The sequence below is a fragment of the Parasteatoda tepidariorum genome, chromosome 9 (assembly GCF_043381705.1).
Source record: "Parasteatoda tepidariorum isolate YZ-2023 chromosome 9, CAS_Ptep_4.0, whole genome shotgun sequence".
Lineage (NCBI taxonomy): Eukaryota > Metazoa > Arthropoda > Arachnida > Araneae > Theridiidae > Parasteatoda > Parasteatoda tepidariorum.
Window position 1 is genome coordinate 6,417,307 of NC_092212.1, and position 25,137 is coordinate 6,442,443.

General features: G+C 31.1%; 1 protein-coding gene and 1 long non-coding RNA gene across 2 annotated transcripts; one reads left to right on the forward strand and one right to left on the reverse strand.

Moving 5' to 3' along the window:
- The first annotated feature begins 2 nt into the window (after nucleotides 1-2).
- LOC139426602 (uncharacterized) lies at nucleotides 3-6,589 on the forward strand. Its single transcript, XR_011637825.1, has 3 exons — nucleotides 3-24; nucleotides 2,435-2,507; nucleotides 6,350-6,589. It is a non-coding gene; the product is annotated as an uncharacterized lncRNA (long non-coding RNA).
- A 1,985-nt stretch (nucleotides 6,590-8,574) lies between these two features.
- LOC107447280 (sushi, nidogen and EGF-like domain-containing protein 1) lies at nucleotides 8,575-23,521 on the reverse strand. The gene is made up of 7 exons (XM_016062154.3): nucleotides 23,185-23,521; nucleotides 21,249-21,350; nucleotides 20,014-20,127; nucleotides 19,316-19,423; nucleotides 15,818-15,925; nucleotides 12,443-12,550; nucleotides 8,575-9,695 (listed from the first exon to the last, which is right to left on the reverse strand). Exons 1-7 carry the CDS (start codon nucleotides 23,339-23,341, stop codon nucleotides 9,355-9,357), a joined length of 1,038 nt encoding a protein of 345 aa, XP_015917640.2. The 5' UTR covers nucleotides 23,342-23,521; the 3' UTR covers nucleotides 8,575-9,354.
- Between the last annotated feature and the right edge of the window lie 1,616 nt (nucleotides 23,522-25,137).

Below are 25,137 nucleotides of genomic sequence, written 5' to 3' on the forward strand. Positions count from 1 at the left end.
ATAGACAACCGATCAAAACCAAAGGTAAGTACTTTTAAATATGTATAGTTATCATTTTTATTGGAAATTAAGAACTGTGTATGGATCTTAGAGTTTTTAGAAAATTAAACGGTAATTTCAACAATTAAACGAAAAAACAATCGCACAAATCAATACAAAATTGTACTCGAAGCAATATAAATTTGTTAAAATCACTAAGATATAACATTAACAATGATGTCAAAATTACAGCAATGACATCAATACTGATATTTATACTACAATGATGACTTCACCATTGATATCAACACTTGTCAGCACAACAATAATATCAGCAATGATGTCACCACGTGTTAATACTATAGATACCATTATGGATATCAATATGCTAAGAACCCTAATTTGCCTTCTTGGGGAAACTTTTTGATGGAACTAACCCGCATTTGCGTTACACGGCGATCAAAACCACGAAAACTTCCCACGGTTAGTCTGACGGAAAGGGACTCTACACCATGATCCGTCTACAACTGAGGGTATTTTACGTTAGTGTTGTGGTCCGTGCTGGCCGGGAGCAGAATTTCAGAATTCGTATCGACAAGCCATCACTGGGATTCGAACCTGGTTCACCTCATTAGAAAGCGAACTCTCTATTCCCTGAGCCCCCGCTGCTCCTCAACTATAGATTGAATCTTTCACACTTTCATTATTTCAAATATTGGGTCGCTAGGATAGATCGTGACTATTTTCTTTAGTCGGTGCTCCTGAGGGTCCGACAAAATTATTTTAGTTTTTTTAAACAACTCGTCAAAACAGTTTGAAGTTTTCCGAATTTTACAACCACTTTTAATGCAGAGAGTATTCAGCTAGCATGTATCAGACTACTATTTATGCAGAAAGTTTCCTAATCTCTGTTGTGATCAAGAAAATGTAACAAACCAATTATAAAAACAAGACATTTATTCTACAGTTTAAATTTTGAAGCATTTTGAATATTTTTTCGGACTTTTAGGAGCTCTATCTATTTAAAATCAGCACTAATGATCCAATGATAACTCAAGTATCGAAAAAATGTGAAAATATTCTGTTTACAGTTATCAGCGTACTTGAAATTTCACTACCGCTAGAGAAAAAAGTTCTTCAAAAAGTGCAAATGTTGGTAATGTATATTTATTAACACGTTCACGCCGGGTGTTGCACCTGAAAGTGGGACGGAAAAGAGAAAATACTGGTCGAAGAACTATTTCTTAGATAATATTCGAGTGGAGTTAATCAATTCTCAACAATAACAATTCACTGTAAGGAAATTTATCACGGCGAAGAAGCAATTCAATATAAAAATTGCATCCGATAAAAACTATTGGTAGTTATGGATTTGTATTATTCCCGGGAAAAAAACTAAAATATTAAATTTATTTGTTACCAGTTTTTACTCCGGTGCGACGCCCGATGAGACAATCTAGCGTGACCCACCGGTGGGTCACCCCGGCGTGAACGTGTTAAATAACGTATATTTATACATTTAATTTATAATTGATCAAAACACTACCATGCAAAAAGCTTTCGCAGTTTCAGAGAAGCAAACTACTCCAGATTCCACAAACTATTTTAAGAAACTTTAGGGGACTGCAAACTAAGTTTTCAAATGTTCTGTTTATCTTAAAACGGTCAACATAGCCTAACTGAAAACATGCCTGCAAACTTTCATTTTTTTCCGAGAATGGATTTTTCAAGTGGTAGTAAGACAATTACCGAAAAACAATCTTACTCAAAAATATACTTACATTTTAACCAGGTTGAAATTCGCTATCATAACGTTAATTGCGCTATTATATATTTGTTGTAATTATTTATATGTAGTGGTGGTCAAACTCATTTATAATTATAACTCGAAAAGTTTAGTGAAATAATATGAGTTCCGCTACCACTTTAAATATGAAAATAAAATTTTGGGGGAAAGCTAGAAGAGTTAGCAGTAGAGAAAGTGGCATTTCACATATGCATATAATTATTTAGACATAGTGGTGATGAATAATCCCATTAATCAAATTTATTAAACCAATAATCATTCATTAAAAGGCTATCACTCGAAAATATTGATCTGCTCTCTAGAGCTAGTTAACATCTCTGCAATTGTAATAAAATTTAGTCGGGATACGTCAATCATTTACATTCTGTTTTCCAGGGAATTGATAGAAGTAAATACATTAATAATAGAACATAAAGTGCTTACATATACTCGGGATACGTAATTTATTTACATTCTGTTTTCGAGGAAATTTATAAAGCAGATATATTAACAGAACCTAAAGTGCTTACTCATAAAATTTACTCGAGATACGTTATTTATTTACAATCTGTTTTCTGGGAAATTGATAGAAATAGATATATTAATAACAGAACCTATAGTGCTCACATTTGCTCGGGATACGTTATTTATTTACATTCTGTTTTCCAGGAACTTGATAGAAGTGGATATATTAATAACAGAACCCCAGGTTCTTATATTTGAACACAAACCACAATTTATGGTAAGTATTCTTAATTCATTGCAGCCACTTGGTAAAAAATCTTACCATTTTATTTTTTCCTGAAGTATAAAAACTTGGAGGAAATTTTTTCTCCTTTTAGTTTTTTTCGAAAAATTGTTTGTTCATTATGATTTATTAGTTGTGTAAAGGCCTTTTTTCTTTATAATTTATTTACATACATCTTATTTACATATAGTTTAATTTATAATCCAATAAACTCATTTACATATTTAATTAATTTTCATTGAGCTTATGTGCTCAACACAAAGAAAGGTTCATAAATTTAGTCTAAAAAAATTAAAAAAAAGAATAGCATAAATTAGAAAAAGACATAAAATAGGTACAACCAAGGTAACGGCGGATAATGAAAATTGCGTAATCACGGCCTGGTCTTGTTAATGGTGTTCAGAATCTGGCGTGGGGGTGGTTGACTAAAATTAATTAGATAGAGATAGTATTTGAAAAGGGCTCACTATAATATTCAACGAGAAAGTGATACAAATTAGTTAGACCTCAAAATAAACTTTAAAGTATAATTTACACCCCATATTTAACATAACATATTATTTTGTATTAAAATATCAGCTTGGGTTTTTTGAGTTTTCCTAATTATGTACTTTTCTTCTTACTGTACATTAAAGCTATAATAGGAAAAATATGAATGTATTTAATTCGAATTATCAGTGACCTGGCCATCATTCATAATAGCCATATATTGACAATAATAATCGGATTAATTTTATAACCGTCGTTGACCAAGCGACCCAATTTTGGGTTTACGACTACTAATGTTCAACTCTGCAGTCTTGTAATTTTGAACAAAATCCAGGAGAGAAGGGAACTCCTGGATCAGGTATTGGGAGAAATTCGCCTTCGTGGAGGACTTCCGGATGGAACTAACCCGTATTTGCGTTACATCTAGAGGAAAACCACGAAAACCAACCTTGGCTAGCCTCACGGCAAGGGGACTCTAACCCATGATCCGTCTACCACTAAAGATATTTTCCGTCAGCACTGTGTTCGGTGCAAGCCGAATGCGGGATTCGTATCAACCAGCCATCGCTGGGATTCGAACCCGGTTCACCTCATAGGAAGGCGAACGCTCTATTCCCTGAGCCATCACAGCCCATTACCGGGTTAATGGGAATAATAACAAGAATACGTGCGCTATTAATTCTTTACACTGATATTTTTAACACTTTATTTAAATTCTTGCAGCCCGCCTACCTCTTTACCGATGTGATGTTGCACTGATGTTACTTAATTATATATTTGTCTTCTTGCTTTTTATTAAATCTTTGATAGAAAAAAATATGAGCTCATGGTATTCGAATAATCAGTGGCATGATCTGCATTGACTATAACCGTGTATTAATAATAAAAATCAGCTAAATGGAAATAAAAATAAGGCAAGAATGCGTGTGCTGTTAATTCTCTACACTAATGTTTTTGACACTCTCTTGGTATTTCCGGCAAAATTAAATTCCTAGTGCACTTTAGCATCCAAATAGAGTCTCGGTGCTGCCATCTAGTGTGGCAGAAACTAGACGTCCAAATTAACATTACCAACGGTATCTCACCCATTGTGGTAGTCCTGAAAGAGTGGATACCACCTCTGGAGAACGCACTAGGTCTGCTCATCGGCAAGTCCGATTGTGCAGCTCATTGGAAATAAAATTTACAAAAATATTTTTAACACTTTATTTAAATTACCGTTGCACAGCACTGATGTTTTCCCAACATAAATTAGCTGCTGTTATAATAATATCCAAATAATCTTGAGAAAGTTAAATTTGTGTTCATTTTTTAGAAGAAAATATTTAATAATTTAAGATAATTTCAATCTATTTTGATATCAACTTAATAGCATTAAAAAAAGAATCTTATAACTTTTAATTTAAACTTTAAACTTACAAACCAGTTATGATTATCTGAAGACACTGCCTAAAATGTGACAGACTTTTTTACCCGATTCGGGATAGCTTTCGATTACCACCTCAAATAATGAACGCACCCAACATTTCTAAACCGTTTTATTGTATGTATCTTCTCAACAGTTTATTACGGTTCCTATTTCCTTCTAGTTCAAGACTTGTCCTATCGTCTTGCCCATTTATATTTCCTTTTCCACAATTGGGACAGTCTTCTATGGAAGATGTTTTCTACACTAGGGAGCGCTGCAAGCTCTTGACTGCCTATACTTCCTTGTTACAGTTTTTAGAGTGTTTTGAAGCCATTTGGATCACAACTTGATCGCTGTGTTTTGAAGCAGTATTTCTTTCATGCGTGTATTTGTTACCTGATTTATTATTTGTGCTTAAAAGAAGAATCATTATAATAATCGCCATTTGAAGACCTGTCATTTCAAGAAGTAAGAATTGACAGTTGAAAATATAATCGCTGTAATTATAAAGGCTTAAGTTGAGTTACTTACTATTAACTTGAAATGACTGTTTTTTAAACTTCTAAGGTAATACTATGTCATTTTCCTGGCATTCAAGATTTGGTGAATTTCTATCTCATTTTTTTTCTCGAGCAAGTATCAATAAACTACACTGCTGTCTGTAAGATATTAATAAGTGTAGCTAAAGAAGTATACAAAAAACATTTTAGATTATTTTGAAGACTTTAAATTTGAAGAAATTTTTTGGTCCGAATTGTCATGTTTCGTGAGAATCACCCTTAGACATTTTTAACACATTTTAGTCTATATCTTCTAGTATGGAATAATCTACTTGATCTTTTTTGTGCATCCTTTACCATAATGTCGCCAACACCGATTATAAATTTAAAGTGTTTGAAATGAGAGCCATAAGCGGGCTTAGGAACCGACCTCTAGAATCAGATTCAGTAATTTTTTTCATCCAATCTACTATTTAGGCAATACAAATGCTATAAAACTAGTTTTAATTTAAAGCAATTGAGAATATTTTCTTAAAATTCTTTTTTTTCTACCCAATAATACCAGGTTTTTCCCTATGATTGCTGAGAAACAGATTTGTGTAAACTGAAATTTCTCCTAAATAAAGTGTTTCCTTGATAGCATGATAATTAGTGTATTTATGAATGTGGTACCGTGCTTTTATTTAAGTCGCACAATGGGCTATTGGCGATGGCCAGGGAAAGATCTCTAAGGACACTCCAGCGACAACATACATACCTCACATCCCATTTCACAAGGAGTACACATTCACACACCATCCATCTACAGATCGTAATTTTGACCTACACCAGAGCACGATCAGTTTTCGATCCAGTGCCCACAAAGGTTGTGATTTGTTATGGAAAATTAGAAGACTTTGTGACCTCGACAGATGTAGCTTGCACCAGAAACCCTTCGGTCGGTGGAGATAGGGTCAAAAGCTCTACCAGCTATACCGTTCCCCTTTACGAATGCATACCCTCATTACAATTTCTGTCTCATCTATTGATAATGTGTATTTCTGTTTCTGTCTGGAAGGATTTATTGTTCCTGATTACACTTCGGTGGCCCGACGACCTGTTTACAGTGGAACAGTTTAACATGTACCAATGCCTAACACCCTCGGTCCCTTCGCAAAATGATAAAAATGATCATCCAAAAGCACACTATCCGCAACCAGTGATGCTTGACTTCGGTGTTCTATTGGAAACAGTGTCCTAACAATTCGTCCACTACGGAACTTGAGTGGATAGAAATTCCTCTAAATAATAAAAAGTGCTTCCTTATCCGGGTAATTTGAATGTAATTATGAATTCATGTTCTCATTAAATATAATTTTAAGTTAGAAAAGTATTTCTTTCATAAAAATAAATTTTATTTATTGAAATGAGAACTAATTTGTTTCTGTTTTTGTTTATAGAATGTTGAGCTCTTCAGCACCATTGGTGGCTTCTTAGGTTGCTGGCTCGGGATATCTACATACACGTCATTTGGCTTTCTGCTCACCTTGCCGCATTTGATACTCATTAAACTGAAGAAATGATTTACTAAATTTGCTGTTTTACACGATGACAAGTAGTCACACCTTTTATAAATTCACACCCTTAATCAAAACACTTAAAAAAAAACATACACAAATAAAGTATATCTAAGCATTGAACTATTGCAATTATATTTATTTAAATAATAACTTAATATGAGACTGAGATTATGAGAACAATGCATAGTTTCTCGTTTTAACTATCACTTAAATGTGTTAAATGTTTAAAGTCATACGAAAATGATATATTAAAATATGTATAGTGGGCAAAAAAAAACAGAACACCCTGAATAACTTTTGATCTAATTTACGTTCTAGGACTCAAACTTAATAGCGTGAGGGGGTGACCTCAAATATGCTAATCAATAAGTGTAGACGATATTTTAAGCAACAAAATCAGACACAAAAATGTACTTTATCTGAATAAACATATTTTTTTCGAAGCATATTTGACCCCCCAAAGTATAGGGGTTGGTTACAATATGGCAAATGGGTCACAATAGTTTGATTAGGAGAGCCCTCCAAAGTTTCGACCCCTTAATCTTAATTTTACTTTTTGTGTATTTCGCTATATCTCGAAAATTTTTAAGCGAATTAAAAAATGTTTATACACAATTATGAAATTCGCTTATCCAAAATTCCATGCAAAAATTTACTTTTTGTAAATATTTATTATTTTTTGTAATTTAAGTTAATAATGGTGAAAAAAAAATTGAATTGTAAGGTATACAATTTTTGCACCATTTCAAAGCATTATGTGGTAAAATACAAAATTTGAGACAAATTGGTTTAATAGTTCATGAGCAATCAAAATTTGGGTATCTGACTTTCCTGAAATTCCTTCTCTCAGGAACTATTCGACCGACTTTTGCTCAAATTTTGCATTTTTCTATACAAAATTACCTTCCTCAAAATACATCAAAAAATTGCATACCTAACAATTTTAAATCTCTTTAATTATTCTTAAATAAAATGATGAAAAATAATGAATATGTACTAAACCTTTTTTGCGTGAAATTATCAATGGATAAACGAATTTTATAATTGCGCATAAAGAATTTTCAATTTACTTTAAAAATTTTCGAGATATAGCGAAGTACGCAAAATGTAAAATTAACATTAAGGGGTCCAAACTTTGGAGCACTCACCTGACCAAACTATGGGATAAATATTTCCCAAATTGCTGTTACCCCCTATATTTTGCGGGTAAGAAATTCAAATCCCTAGAAAAAAAAAGGTACGTTCATACACAGAAAGTACGTTTTTGTGTTTCATCTCTTTACTTAAAATATCGCCTGCACTTTTAGCATGCTTGAAATCACCCTCTCGTATCATTAAGAGAAGAGTTCTAGAACTTCAATATCTATTCATTATATCAAACGTTACTGAGGGTAGTTCGTTTTTTTTTCTTTTTATTTATTTAATTATTTGATGCACAGTACAGATACCGAGCTTCTACGAGATATGATGCATCTAATATAGTAAAAAACGCGTTTCAGTATAAGACCGATATAAGGTTACTAATCGGTTACTATACTAAGGTTACTATACTAAGGTTATGTTGCTGAATTTCGAACTGAGAAAGTGCACATAATATAATTAAAATCGCGTTGCAATGCAGGATCCTTAAAGAGATGGTGGAATTTAGGGGTCCCGTATTAGTAAAAATAGATACAAAATATAAAATTGATATCACAGACTGACCCATCAAAACATAAACTTAAAATAAGTTATGATATTTTTAGTATGATTTTAAGGCTGGTTTACGTTAGTGGAACTAGATTTTTGAGCATTTCGTTTTTCAAAACTTTTATAAAAAGTTTGAAACAAAAAAAAGTTAAACTTATTGATTTATATCTTGAACTTCATTAATAAACAAAATGTATCATTAATTTCGAAAATAATGCTCTAAATGTTTTAACCATTATTATATATTTTTTTTAAAAATTCCGATGCATATCCCTATAGAAGGAGTAAGCACATACTTGATGAAGCATGTTAGTTTTTTGTATGAACTATATTTTTGTTAATGCTTCCATTTATGAGATATTTTCTGATGTTAAGATCTGTGTGATGGGTAATTGCAAAATAAAAAACCAAAGCAATTACATATTTGAAATTTATTGAAGATTATAGACATTCATTATAAATGTTGAAGAAACATAATAAGGTTGATTAGAATAAATTTGGTGAATTAGAAAATATAATGAGTGTAAAAACATTAAAAGATTAATAAAGACTAAAAAAGAATAATAAAAACTAATCTGGAAACATCTATCTGAAAAATGTCGCTTGAATTCTCTAAAAGGAAAACTTATTTTACACTAGTTGTAGTTACTAGTTATGATATGCTCAATGCAAAAAAATATATAAGTCACTAGCAGCAATATAACTTGGGCCCTCTTTGACCCTATATTCACGAATCTTTTCCGATTTTGGCCCTATATAGAATTGTTCGATTTACTCGATATTTCGCAGCCACTTTACAACCAATATCAACACTATATAGAATAGTCAGATTCATCCTAAATGACACATTCATATTACTTCGTTGAAATCGTTCTAAGTGTCTCAATTTCTATGCAGTCAATATAAAAGATAAGTGGATTTTTTTTCTATGCATTCATGTTAATACAATAGAATGAATCAAAACTTTGTTTCAGTTTACATGCTCGTTCGAATTTTAATTAATTATCAAGGCATTATTAGGTAACCATTTTTTAACAAAGAAATTATATATTTCCGATTATCATACAAATTTTTAGAAAGTAAGTTTAGAATATGAAATAATACTTCCAGTTATGTAATTTTTGATACTTTAGAATATATATAAATATTTAGAATAACTTTAGATGGAAATCTAACAAGGTATCATACAAGTTTTCCTAATGTTCAGAAGCAATTTCATTGAAATCATATGTGTAGTTGAGAAAATTATCGGTTGTTTGGTTTATAGTCAACGAATAGTTTAGAGGTTCATTTGTCCAATCATAATCTTTCGTGAAGTTAAAAGGCTCAGAAGTAGTGTCATTAAATTCATATGAGTAATCGAGCAAATTATCGGTTGTTTGGTTTATAGTCAACGAATAGTTTAGAGGTTCATCTGTCCAATCATATTCATTCGTGAAGTTAAAAGGTTCAGAAAATGTTGTGTTGAAGTCCTCTGAGACGATTTTTCCAGTTGAAATAGTAGAAACATATGTTGAAGAATATTCAGGAATCATTTCTGAAATAAATGGAGAAATTGTGTAAATTTGAAAGTGATGTAAAGTTTCATAAGTTTAAATGTATAATAAACTACATTTTTAAACTCAATGCTATTTAAATTACAACGCCTATTCACGCAAACCCTTAACTGATTTTCCTTCACACCAAAAGATAACGAATTGGCCTTAACCGGCTAACATTAATTTGCGTTTTATTGGTTAACCTATATTTCTTTCTTTTTAACATTAAAACAAAAATAATAACATTGAGAGATCCAAGGTAAGGAGCACTCTCTTGACCTATTCCTAATTTAATAAATATGGAATTGTTATAAATATCTCATTAAATTTTCGAAAAATACTTCATTTCATTTTTTGTTTCTTATAATTCTTTCAACATCATGAAAAAAAATTGCAAAGCCAAACTAAGTTCAGTACAGTGAAAAATTTACCCATTTAATTAAAAAAAATAGAAAAAGAAGAAAGAAAAATGTATTTAGTAAGCTGTACATCATTATCTTCATCAGACTCATCGATGTATATGTTATGATTTCTTGGAATAAGGTTTAATCTTTCTTTATGTAATATGTTAAATATTTTTAAAAGAATTAAAGTTCAAATGATCATTTTTCAGATCCATGTAAAAGTAATCCTTGTAGAAACGGCGAGAGATATAGAATCGGTAAAACTGGTCTGCAATGTGACTGCCTTTTTTGCCCAAAATTGCCAAAATTGCCCAAAATTTGGGCAAATTTTGTGAACAAGATAAATATATGAATTCTTAGTCTTGAAAACAGGATAAAGGTATTATAGTTATTATCAACTTTTTTTTTAAAAAAAAGTTGTCAAGTTTTTACACGTAAAATTAATTAAGTTAGTAAAGTTTTGGTAAAATTTTCCAAATTTGAAATTGGGATCCTATTTCTCAGATTACGACTACCCCACATACTTGGAAATCCAAATCCGTCGAAAAAAAGGTATGTTTATTCAAAGAAAGTGCGTTTTTGTGTCTGATTTCATAGCTTAAAATATCATCTTGGGCAAATTACATGAAGATCCGATCATTAGATCAAAAGTTTTTCTGGGTGGTATGTTTTTTCCCCGCATACTACATACCAAGGATTAGTATCTAAAAATATAAACATATTTATGATTTATATTTGATGTGCCCATAAAAATGATCTTTAAGTCGACGGAAACTGATATTTTGCACAACTTTCAAGTTCATTAACTGCTTTCTCAAAAACTAGACGAGTATGAAATTTCCTGAAATAAAAGCCTCAAGTGTAGCGGAAACAAAATTATTTCAGGGAGCTATATTTATTGTATCAACTTACAATGCGGCTCTAATATTAGAGGCCTGTACATACGGACATTCCTATAGGTATCGACATTTACATAAGTCTTAATGCGAATGTTGTTGTTCATCTCAGAATGTCAACATTCAACATTTCGGACTTTCATGTTTACCTAAAATTTATCAATATTTCATAATTCCACAAACAGACAATTAGCAACAACAATCGAAATCTCTTTTATATCCTTAAACTCAAAAAGACTTCAGTGTAGTTAATGCCGGCAAAATAACTGCATTTATGAGAATTTTTATCGCATTCTTCAAAAATTATGGTTATTATGTAATAATAACCATAACTATTAATAATCACCCGAATTATTACTTGATAAATACATTAGTCCTATATTTACGAACAAAATTATGAAGATTAACCCTTTGGGGACGGGTGATTCAGAAAAGCATTCGTACAAAATCAGAATCAAGTCGTAATTAAATAAAAAACGGTAACTTAAATGTAGTCGTTGCTAATTTGACAGACTTACTTTGCTTTTAATTTAATTATTGTTAGTTTAAACATATATATAATCAATGTTAATTCAAAGTATAACTAAATAGTTTTATTTTGAACAAAGGATTGGTGAATTAAATAAATCAAACAATTATTACTCCGCCCACAAATAAACTGCTAAAGAAATACTTTGATTACCAGTTTTATATTTTTAACCTGATTGATACGGTTTTATGCTGTCACGTATTTGTGACAGTCGGCCCCAAAGGGTTAAAACCTTTTTTCCCCTATCGACTTTTCAGCTATTCTCTACACTGATATTTTCTTTAAAGTTACCCAGTTGTCTATTATGCATAATGCATACCAAATAAATTTTAAGGTATCTCAGAATGTCAAGATTAAATTAATCTAATGATTTACGGCAAATTATTTGATTTTGTCAGGCTTTCGCACATAAGAGGCATTATTTTCAGGGTTCCTATATAACATTATGAAATTCTTTATGATCGGGTGGTTTAAATAAGAGATAAGAGAAAGAACCAGGTAAGTGACATTTTTAGAGGTATATATGAATCAGAGGAAATGACATAAAATGGTTACATCAATATGGTTATGTTTAATGTAGCAGAAAAGCTGTTGCTTTCACTTTAATCTTAACATAACTAATCACTTTAGTTTTAAGTATGCTTCATTATTTTTTAAGAGTTAGGCAGTGATAAATGAATAAAGGCAAGAATTAATATTCCCGCTTTCTAATAAATCTGTGATGAAATCATTCCAATACCACCGATTTTTTTTTATCATGATCGTTGCATCTCTGAAAATGTCACTTATCTCGTTCTTCTACTAAGTTTTTTAATTATAAACCAGATTTTTCACATCCAGAATAATATTTTAAGGAATAAAATTGTCTACCACTAAAAAAAATCGTAAAAATGTTTTGGTATGCACATTTTCAATACCTTTTTCGCAAAACTTTCCATAAAAAGGCATTTTGCAGTAACAATCGAATTCACTTCCTTTCTCTTCACATAAACCATTATTTTTACAAGGATTTGGCATACAAGCACCTGAAAGAAAAATATTACATATCTATAACTACTTCTCTGATTAAATTTCTTGAGTAATGGCATCACCTCCTACATCAAGAAGCCTCCACACGGTTTCTTATAAGTAGTCCGCGCAGACTGTTTAAAAAGTGAAGCAGTTGAGCGCATGATCCCAAAACCTTTTATAAAAGTAATTGAGAGAAATTTGTCATATATATTTGAGAATTGAATCTGTAGTGGTTGACAAGAGAATAAGGCAAAACAATAATATTCGTAAATAAGATAAATTTGTAGTCATATATTTACTACCACTTTCTTATTTTAACTATATTCTGTATTAAATGACTCGTTCGGTAAATAGATATCCTTCAGAGTGGTCTGATCGGACTACCTATAAAAAACCGTGTGAAGGCGTTGGTAATGGCATGTCTTACTGACCCTCATCTTTCAATACGTGTTTTGCAGATTGGCAAACAATAAAAAACGGAAGGTTTCAGAACGTTTGGTTATTCGTATGGTTATTGTTTGGTTTACTCTATATGTACCGTTGATTCTTTTGCATGTAGTGCTTTGGGAAATAATTTGAAATCAAATTTACAAAACAAAGAATCATACAGTAAACAATAACTTAACTACCTCTATAAGAAATTTAGAAAAAGTGCATAAATATGGCAGCCCTTATTTCGCTACAGTGGAATGTGATTACAAAGATGTCAACTATCTCCGCTTAGTAAAAAAATATTTCTAGTGGTAAACTTCAAGTTATTTTTTTTTAGTATTTTTCATATTAAGTTATTTTTCCACGACTATATATCAAAATTTTAAAGAATGAAATAAAATGCAACTTTATTTGCTATAGTGGTAGTAAAATGAAAATTATTATACAATTCTAAGCAAAAATATTTATTATATTTTTAAAGATCAAAAAATTACGCTGGACGTCCCTTAAAAATTTTAAAAGTGGTAGCAAAAGTTAGAAAGTAAAATGTATTTTTATAAATTCGTATTTACCACTTTCATAATGTTTATAATTGAACATATTTAATAGAAGGGTTTAATATTAAATTGGAAGCTAACAAAAAATCTTAACTTTTAATTAAAATTTTGTCCCTACTTTTTAATTTATAAGAACAGTTAGTTTATTGTAGTGGAACTGGGCGTCTGAGGCCTTACCATAGCCTCCAACTGCTACGGAATTTCCGTAGTTTCAGAAATCTTCTTTTCAGACGGTAGCAAAATTAATGTCTTAATATTTAAAAAAAATTAATATTAGCGTAACTTGTCCACTATTACTTATAAAAGTGCAGGCCATATGGCTAGATTCTTAAGTTCTGATAAAAGTTTTATGAGAGATCCATTTGCTTTAAAAATTTCTACTTTGGTTCGCTACCACTAGAAATAATTATTTTCAAAATCCTCATAAGTTGGAGGGTATGCCTTACGGCCCTTTGGTTCGAGACCTGATAACGTGCCCTGCGCTTAAATAAATATAATTCTATTGATATGTAGTGGTGGTTAAAGTCATATGAAATTAAATATTAAAATCAGGGAAAGCATAAACTTTACTACCACTTTAAATATAAATATTTACATTGTAAATTTATAATAGTTACGCAAACTTTGTAAAATAGGAATTGCTCAAAAATGAAGAAGTGCTCCGTCTTCTAAGGGAGATCATCGGGGAATCATCTCAAACGCAGTGAGTTCTATTCTTATTTTCAAAACTCTCAAGTTAAATTCACTGAACTTTTCTCAGCAGACTTTTACTTATGTTACATTAAATTACATCAAATTTTATTTTCTGATAATATAGCCAATTTATGCATATATATTTATCAACTTATGCACGTTAAATTCTTTTGCAAATTCTATTGTATTTAATGAACAATATTTCGCTTATATTTATATATGTCAACAGATGTCAATTTAGATTCGATATTCAAATGTTATATTTACTATATTAATTTATGTCAACCTATGTATATATATTTCAAATTATGTTTATATTTATATATGTCAATATGTGTCAATTTAGATTCTATAGTCAAATGTTATATCTACTATGTTTATCTATGTCAACCTATGTATATATATTTCAAATTATGTTTATATTTATATGCTTATATTTATATGTGTAAATTTAGTTTCGATATTCAAATGTTTATTTACCCAAGCAAAGTGCTTGTAATTTTGTATTAGCAACCACATCGACTGCTAAATTCAAAATGTTATCATTTTAAACTTATGTAAATTTCTAGATGTATGGGATAGGGGCCGCTGCGCGGCCCAGGTGCCCAGTTTTTTATAAATAAAGTAAAGTAAGTAAAACTTTGTAAAATACCACATTGTTACATAATTCAAAATGTTTTATTCACTGTATATAATTTTCATGATGAATGGGGTAGGGGACGCTGCGCGTCCTAGGCACCCAGTTTTGTTTAAAGAAAGAAAGAAAGATCTTTTCCTATCCGATAAAGTTTTGTCCGTAAATGTTTTAAATACTAGTTGTAAATACTTGTATATATTTATGCTCATTTATTATCATGCATTTTTCCTTTTCTCTGAGGCTATGTGGCTACTGTGCACCTGAGAAGCTCGGGGATATTATCTCCACAGGAGGCGATGCAGTTTGCGACAAAGACCTCTTAAATTTGCTTGTTTAATCTCGCTACTTCATTTTAATTTTCACTCAGTAAATGTTACTGAACCCCAACTTTCACCATTCATTTGCGCTTCGTCGATTTATTATTTATTCCCACTCAGATGAATTAGTTAGAGCCCCTGGCGGGGCTGATGCTAAGATAACCACCACATATGAGTATGAGTAAAATTTGTAAGAGTTAAATATTAACACGTTCACGCCGGGGTGACGCACCGGTGGGTCACGCTAGATTGTCTCACCTTGGCAGCTCACCGGAGTAAAAACTGGTAACAAATAAATTTCATTTTTTCCCGTGATGACGCTTATAAAGAGTGGGCGTAATCATCCTTATTTTACAAATTTTACTATTTAATTCGCTACCAATTTATTAAAACTTTTGCAGAAAGCAAAGTAGCTGGCCTCCCTGTTTGGAGGGTATGAATATGGTTTTTTTATTTTTTATTTTTTGTTCGTTTTTACTAAGTCAGAAAAACAAAAGTCGTTAAAAAAAAAAAATTACGCACTTTTCTTTTGGCAGGATGGGTTTCAACTAAATTTGAATACGAAACGAATTTATTAATATTGATTTATAAATTCAGTGCTATTTTGAATATTTTACATGGGATATATAGTGATTCTAAACTTACCAATTTCACAAAAATCTCCTTTAAATGGAGGTTTACAAATGCAATCTATTTCGTCTTCAGCTACGATGCAGGAACCGCCATTTTGACACGGATTCTCCATGCATACATCTGTAGAGTGCAAAATAATATTAAAAGTAATATCTTTAAGTTGAAAAACATTTAAAAAAAATCTTCATGAGAGAAATTGTTCTGAGCAAACTGCCAACGCCATCCAGTGTAAGTAGTTATAACTAGAATGAAGCGAGAGAACAGATCAGTTCATTGTTTGGATTCTTTGTTCATTGTTTGTCTATAGATTGCTGAAATAAAATATGAGCTATCGACATGTGCTACAAGAGAAAAATGCAGAAATAATTCTGTTTAAAATTTATTTAATCTATTTGCACTAATTATTCTTTTGAAAATACTGTTTTTTTTTCGTTCAAAAAAGTAAAAAGTGGCTAAATTAAAAATAAAAATAAAAAGTCTCGGTACCAAATGCTACCAGAATGCCAGTGAATTCTGATCTACTACTGCTGCATAAACGCAATAATGTATCTTTATGAAAAAAATTGTTGTGCCAAGACGAATTTAATATGATCAGGCGTTGTTGCTTTGAAAAATTACCAGACACAAAAGAGAAGCTTTAAAAAATACAATAAAAAAATACAAATTTGTAATCAGTGTCAAATAACACCGACAGAGAGTAGAAAGGTCAACGGACAATTCTAAATAACTTTTGATCTCATTATCGGATCTTCACGTTCTAGAACTCAATTTTCCTGAAATATGATAATTAATTAGTGCAGACGATGCTTTAGGTTATAAATAAAACTGTTTTTTGGATAAAAGTACGATATTTTGAAAATTCAATTTCTCAAAAACTATTCGACCGATTTCACTCAGATTTTGTATTTTGTCATTTAAAATTGCGTTCTTTAAAATGAAGTTTAAAAAATTGCATACCTTAAAATACAAAACTTTCTCAGAAATAAAGAAAATAATAAAAAAATAAATATTTACTAAAACCCTGTAAATGCATGTTATTTGGCCGAGAATTGATTAGCCCAAAGGCAGCTGTGCTACATTGTGGTAAGGCAGCTGTGCTACATTATGGTAAAGCAGCTGTGCTGTGTTATATTTTGCATTGAATTATCTTTGGATGAACGAATTTTATAACTGTGCTTAAAAAAATTTCAATTCGCTCAAAAAGTACTCAAGATATTGTTAAATACGCAAAAAGTAAAATTCACATTAAGCAGTCAACCAAACCAATCTATTGCGACTAAATTATTGGAACCGAATATCTTAAATTGTTAGATTTCCTTGATTTGAGTGTCAGAAATTCTAGTCAATCGGGGGGAAAAAGTATGTTTATTCAAAGAAAGTACGTTTAAGTGTCTGATTTCATAATTTAATATATCGTCTGCATTAATTAAGTCCCTCGAACCTTGAAGTATAAAACGTGAAGATGCGATCATTAGATCTACAGTTATTCAGGGTAGTCTATTTTTATTTTCACACTATACGTCTCGTTTCTCTAATACATCCAAAAGTGAAATAAATTGTGATAGTAGCTAAGTACTTTGCAAATTTCATCTGCTTGACTACCGAAGGATATTAATACATTAGAAAAAATATTTTTTGAAACTACAGAACCTCCGCGGTAGCGAGGTTTTCAGTAGCTGGGTACCTAAACCTAGTTGTATCTGTTGGGCCTGGTTGTATCTGTTAATCTAATAACGGATCTTTGTAAAATTTAAAAGTGGTAGTTAATACTCTTTTACGCTAGAAGGAATCAGGGTAGAAGGCCTATATACAGAGATGCCAACTTGCTCCGCTTTGTAAAATAGAATTTTCTAGTGGTAGCGAAATTGAAGTTACTTTTAGTTTGGTATTTTTCCTTTTAAGTAATTTTTTCACCACTAACTATCAAAAATTATAAATATCATATAAAATCCAACGTTAAAGCAACAATATACTGGTTACTCTATTAAGAAGTGGACGTAACTGTCCTTCTGTAACGAATTTTACTGTATAATTTGCTACCACTTTTATTAAAACTATTCCAGAAAGCGGAGCAGTTGGCTTCCCTGTATAAATACCAAGACGGAAAAAACTAAAAACGGCGTTTCCTTCTAGCATTTTCCTTTTTTTCAAAAACATTAAATTTTTACAACTACCGAGATATTTTTTACAATTATAGCATATATAAAACTGCTTCTTTCTTGAAAGGTAGATAATAGCCCCGTTTACATGCACAAAAATGCGGGGTAAAAGCTGGAATTTTCGTCATTTTCTACCCTTCTTCCCCTACGCAGGGAAAAATTGAAGGACTGAAAGAAGGGTATAATAATTCCTAGTAGGAGATGGAAATATGCAGGGTAAGCTCACCTCGCTTTCCCGAGATGCATTGCGAGTCACGTGATTGTTTACGTTCTGGGCCCATGTGTTTTGTTTTGGAACTCGGAACGTGAAAATATTTTAATTTGTTTCAAATAATGGCGGGAAAAAAAGAAAAGAAGCCAGCTGATCGCCAGCTGATATATTTTCTTACTTCCGATTTATCATGTGACCAATGACGTAGAGGAAGTTGTTTGAAAATCCGGGGTTGAAATTCTTTTGCGTGTAAACGGGTTTTCTTACCGATTATACATTGCCCTGTAAAATCCCTGTACCCTTCTTTTACCCCGGATTAATAGATTGCTCATGTAAACGGGGCCAATGTTGATTAACTTGAAGAAGAGAATAGAACTGAAAGGGTTTTACATTCACCCTTGGAAGGAATTTTCTTCCATGTCATACGACTTCGTTTTTAAGACAATCTTTTTATACACTTCACAGATTTAACTAAAGTGGTTAACTCAAGTTCATGCACCATTACGGTTTTCCAACGTTTTGTTACAGCAGTTTAAAACTCGTAAGAGAACTGAGTCTTGTTAGATAACAATAGGTTCAGATACCTATTGCATACCTGCCAACTTTTAATCCCTTCCATTATTATTTTTCCCAGTGGTATTAAAATGGAATTAAAACTTCAATTTTAAGCAAACAAATACGTTGTATTTGAAAAAACTGACAGTAACGCATATTAATATATGTGCTTAATTTTTGTAAGAATAGTGGTGATCAATATCATTTAAAAATTAGGATTATAAAAGAAAAAATAGTTTATAATTACTACCACTTTAAATATGAAAATAAAATCTTCGGGAAAAGCCGGAAGAGTTGGCAGGTATGCTATTGTGATCAGATTTTCTAGAGGTAACTAATTGTATGCCTTAGTATATTACTATGGTTTTAACAATTTCATTTAAAATCACTGTAACTACCACAGCATAAAAAATTTAAAAAGCATTTACAAGATCCCTCTAAATGTTACCTTATATGCGTAAAAACCTGAAAAAGTTTTTAAAAAAAGTTGGTAAGAACTATAATACCTTTACTCTGTTTTCAACAACTATAAAAAACCCTCAGTGAAAATTATAAATGTTGGCATCAAAGGATTCATATATTTACCTTGTTCACAAAATTTGCCCAAATATGGGTAAGGACAGTCACATTGCAGACCATTTTTATCGACTCTACATTTCCCGCCGTTTTTACAAGGATTACTTTTACATGGATCTGAAAAATAAACATTTGAACTTTAATTTTTTTTTAAATGTATAGCATACTACACAAGGACAGATTCCACCTTAATCCAAGAAACCATTACATATACATCTGTGAGTCTGATGAGGAAATTGATATACAGCTTACTAAATACATTTTTCATTTTCTTCTATTTTTCTTAATTAAATGGGTAAATTTCTCACTATATTGGACTTAGTTTGGCTTTGCAAAATTTTTTTCATGATGTTGAAAGAATCATAAGAAACAAAAGATGAAATGAAGTAATTTTCAAAAAATAAATGAAATATTTATAATAATTCCATATTTATTAAAGACTAATATTAATAGAATGCGCATAGGGTGCATTGTCAAGTGGCAATAACGTGGTAAGTGGCCGACAATTTTTTAAAAGCCATCGATTGTATTTAATCACCCTTTAGCCTGTGGTGACCATTAGTTATGTCCTATATTTAGTGCAAAATGCATTGTTTTTTTTTTGTTTATCAAATGTATTGTTTGTTTATCAAATGTATATTATTACAATATGATGTATTACGAATATACAAATATAAAAACTATAAATAAAAAGAATTATTAATTACCTTCACAACGGTTGTCAGCACCCTTTTTTGAGCCTTCAGGGCAAATGCAATTTACATATGTTTTAAACCAACCTTTCTGAAAAGTGCAATTGGCTCCTGGACCACAAAGGCAAGCTAGACAAATATAAAATAATAATATTTAATTTTATAAAATTCTTGTTTAATTATATATTGCCAAATTAATTTCCTCTGTGTTTAAAATAATCTCAAAAAATTTTTATTCGTAAGAAAATATATCAAAAAATTAGTTATAACACGTCTCCACACTAGCTATCACAACATGAACTAGTGTGGCCAAGAGCATTTAAAAAAAAATATGCAGTATATGCACAATTTAGCTTGTGCATGAAAAATATGAAAATAAAAGTTAGAAAAATGAAGATGAGAGTGAAAATTTTAATGATGTGAGGAAAAATAGCAATTGAACAAAAGAATTCATTTAGTATTTCGTAGAAAGGTGTGAAACTGTTCAAATTTAATAATACATTAAGTATATATTAAATTTAGCTTGTTTATGAAGAATATTAAAATCAACAAGAGAAAAATGAAGATGAAAGTTCAAATTTTAATAAATCAGGGAAAAATAATTTTCTAGCACAAAAACTCTTTTAGGATTTTGTGGAAAAATGTAACTGGTTTAATTTAATAGTATAGTAAATTTGCATTCAACTTTGCTTGCTCATGAAGAATTTGAAAATAAACGTTAGAAAAATGAAGATGAGCGTTCAAATTATATAATAAAATAATGAAAAATAATCTTCTACAAAAAGAATTCATTTGGTGTTTCGAAGAAAAGAGAAACTGTTTAATTTAAGAATATATCAGGTATTAATTCAATTTTTAGCTTGTGTATGAAAATAAACGTTATAAAAATGAAGATAAACGTTCAAATAATAATTAAATAGTAATTTCTTTAACAACATCAATTTCAATAAAATAGTGAAAAGCAACCTTCTAACAAAAAAATTTCCGTTACTATTTTATAGAAAAATGTAACTCTTTTAATTTAATAAAATCTTAAGTATACATTAAATTTAGATTGCGCATGAAGAATATCAAAGTAAACGTTAGCAATATGTAGATAAGCGTTCAAATTTTAATAAAATAATGAAAAATTATCTTCTAACAGAGAAATTCGTTTAGTGTTTTGTAGAAAGGTGTAACTGCCTTAATTTAATATTAAATCTTCATTTTTCTCTTCTTTTTAAAAAATGTAAGAATGTATTATTGTATACCTTTACAACGATATGAATCATAAAGTCCATATTCTGGTAAGCAGACACATTTCAATTCCCCAGAAGAATCTCTCAAACATTCTCCATTTTCGCACATGCAATCTGGAATATTGAATAAAAAATTTATAAAAATGAACAAATGTTTAGCGAGGGTGTAGTCGGACAGGTATCAATCCGTTCCAATAATTCTTTGTGAGGACCCTAGAAGCGAAATAACTTGGGCCATCATTGGAACAATATTCACGAATCTTGGCTTTATGAGAGCCGATATTTTCCGATATGGGCCCTACATAAAATTGTCCGATCCACCTGATATTTTACAGTCACTTCACAACCTATATCGGCCCCATATGAAATTGCCAGGTACACTCGATATTTTATTACCATTATTCAGCCAATATGAGCAATAATTTTGTATTGACATTATATGAAAAACAACCTAATAACCCTTTGATGCAGATGGAACACAATTTTATATATATTGATGCTCTAGTTACAAGCAAAAATATATTTTGGTATTTTTTAATTATACGATACTATCTAATAGTTATTCACAAAAAAAAATCTGTTCGATTATCAGAACTTGTTACTAAAATATAAAATCCAAAAAAAGTAATTCGAAAAAAAAATTTATGTTTTTATGTTAATGATTTGTTTAATGTTTTTAAACTGTAACGCAGGTCCTCAATTTTTCTTCAATTACACTGAATTCAAATACGCTCGATTTACACGCAGCTAAATTTATAGCGTGTTGAACAATAACATAGCAGCAACCTTTCTAAGGTAGCAAGTTATGTTCAATTATTAAGTAAAAAATCCTCTTTAACCTTGATAACGTTATACAGTGTATTAATCCCTTGACGAAGTTGGAACACCATTCTTCCTTTTCCATATTTTCTTCCTATTCTCAAATTACAAGTAAAAATATATTTCGGTATTTTTAATAATTAAAAACGATCTAATAGATACTCAAGAAATATGTTAAATTATCGGAATTATATTTGTACTAAAATATAAAATCCGAAAAAAAAACTTGAATTTTTTTTTATTCATATTCAAAAATGTATCAATTTGATTTTGTAAATTAAGGAAATTTCAATGATGAATAATTGTTTCTTTTGTATCTAAATAACTGCAAATTTGAAAAATTATCGCTTGGAAGTGAGCCGTTCTCGGATTACGTTGAACACAAAAAAAGACACTCGATGTTTCATGCTTTTATAACCATAAATTATTAAAATTCTATGCCTAATATTTTTCACTTATTTTCAGCGAAATTAATACAAAACAATGAAAAATGTATACTAAATATGTATAACAAGTTTTCTGCGTCAAAGGGTTTAAGAAGGGTTCTAACTTGGTCTTTTTGTTCTAATCATTAGAATTAAATTCTTTCCTTCAGTCAATTAAAATATATAATTTACAATATCAACTATACATTTTTTAACCATTATTACCTCTAGCTTCCATTTACAAAATAAATTGGACAAAAAAAAGACTGTCTTAATGTCTAAGATTTGTCCAGCGGTGGACTGCTTCACGCTTCTCAACAGATCATCGAAGTCAAGCATTACTGGCTTACCAGTCAGAGCGAGGGTTTGTGAGCACTTTGATCAGTCTGAGATGGGACCGATCGTTTGTGGTAATGGTGCTTGTTGTACTGTAAAGTACTCGACATCACACTCTGGCCGCCAGGCTCCCGAAACGGGGATACCATCCCTCTGCAGAGGATCAAAATTGTGATGGCAAGTTGTCGGATCATCCTCAGGGATGCTTCCCAGACCGTCGCTAATAGCCGTGCAGCTCTAATGAGACGTAACTAAATTGCAACTGCAACAATGACTCGTATTTATAAATTTGATTTATAAACAGTTTAGTTCAGTATGAATGCTTACAAATTTATACAGAAATACATCAGTACTCAAAGTATACTTACGGGCATTTTCTGGAGCTTTTGCAGGAGGGTAACTGTCAAATTTTTTCAGGGTATTTTCATACTGTAACTCTTCAACGTGTAATCGGCGTGCAACATCATCCTCAAAACCGTATGAAAGAGAAACACTAAGCACACAAATCAAAAATTTAAGCAACATAATAAACAAATAATCATACAATAGATTAAAAGGTTTAATTAATTTTTTTAAATTTTATATCTGAAATGCTTTCTTATCTAGCCACTGCGATATTATCCTCATAAGGGTATTCAATGTCACGTATATAAGAAATTCAGAAGTGTTGTTCTTAGATTTCATTCCCCTATAAGTTATCAACGAAACAGATAACAGCTTATTATCTGTAATTTTGAATACTTTTCAACATCAAGTGTATTGTTTGAAGATTTTAACTTTTATCTCATCTATTTTAAGTTACTCAAAAAACATTTTAGTTTCTTTATCTTCAAGATGAATGCAGTTTGTGCGTATTTCTATTAAAAGGATAATAAATATAAATTATTATTATTAAATGTTAACTAAAATATCAATTTTAGACATATAATCCAAATTCTAAAAAGCATCATTAAAAAAATAAATCTCTACAACTTTAACTTTAACAACGTTAAATACAAACCCTAGAATATTTCAGATGTTGATGAAATATTTAATTGAAAACCAGAAATAGCATGGCTCGAAATTTATATTGTTTGAGATGATGAGACATGTAAATATTCCGATCCGATGTTTACTTTTTGCTCTTATATAACAGCCTTGTTGGGTAAGGAAATATTTCTGGTTGGTACTCTTTCAACAAATATTTTGCCGAAAAATATAGCTAAATACACCCTCAAATTTTGATTATACATACAAATTTACGAAAGTAAGTTGGCTGTTCCTTTTATATTCTTTTAACCATGCTCATTTTTAATCACAAAAAGAAACTCTTCAAACTGTTGTACTATCAGGAAAAGAAAAATAACTGACTAGCTTTATAACTTTAGAGCAATCTGTGTATATATATATATACTTACGGGCATTTTCTGGAGCTTTTGCAGNCCATTTCAAGATATTCCATCAGTACTCCGTCTTCGTTTCAACATATTCCACCATTACTCCGTCTTCGTTTCAACATATCCCACCATTACTCCGTCTTCGTTTTAAGATATCCCACCATTACTCCGTCTCCGTTTCAAAATATCCCACCATTACTCCGTCTGTGTTGCAACATATCCCACCATTACTCCGTCTTCGTCTCAAGATATCCCACCATTACTCCCTCTTCACTTCAAAATATTCCACCATTACTCCGTCCCCGTTTCAAGATATTCCACCATTACTTCCTCTTCATTTCAAAATATTCCACCATTACTCCGTCTCCGTTTCAAGATATTCCACCATTACTCCCTCTTCATTTCAAAATATTCCACCATTACTCCGTCTCCGTTTCAAGATATTCCACCATTACTCCGTCTTCGTTTCAACATATTCCACCATTACTCCGTCTTCGTTTCAACATATCTTACCATTACTCCGTCTTCGTTTCAAGATATCCCACCATTACTTCGTCTCCGTTTCAACATATCCCACCATTACTCCGTCTGCGTTTCAACATATCCCACCATTACTCCGTCTTCGTCTTAAGATATCCCACCATTACACCCTCTTCATTTCAAAATACTCCACCATTACTCCGTCTCCATTTCAAGATATTCCATCAGTACTCCGTCTTCGTTTCAACATATTCCACCATTACTCCGTCTTCGTTTCAACATATCCCACCATTACTCCGTCTTCGTTTTAAGATATCCCACCATTACTCCGTCTCCGTTTCAAAATATCCCACCATTACTCCGTCTGTGTTGCAACATATCCCACCATTACTCCGTCTTCGTCTCAAGATATCCCACCATTACTCCCTCTTCACTTCAAAATATTCCACCATTACTCCGTCCCCG

Coding starts and splice junctions, on each gene's coding strand:
- LOC107447280 (XM_016062154.3), bottom strand. CDS start 23,341: ATGTTGCTTAAATTTTTGATTTGTGTGCTTAGTGTTTCTCTTTCATAC. Junction 21,351..23,184: donor AAAAGCTCCAGAAAATGCCC/GTAAGTATACTT, acceptor TCAATATTCCAG/ATTGCATGTGCGAAAATGGA. Junction 9,696..12,442: donor TGGAAAGTTTTGCGAAAAAG/GTATTGAAAATG, acceptor CATTTATTTCAG/AAATGATTCCTGAATATTCT.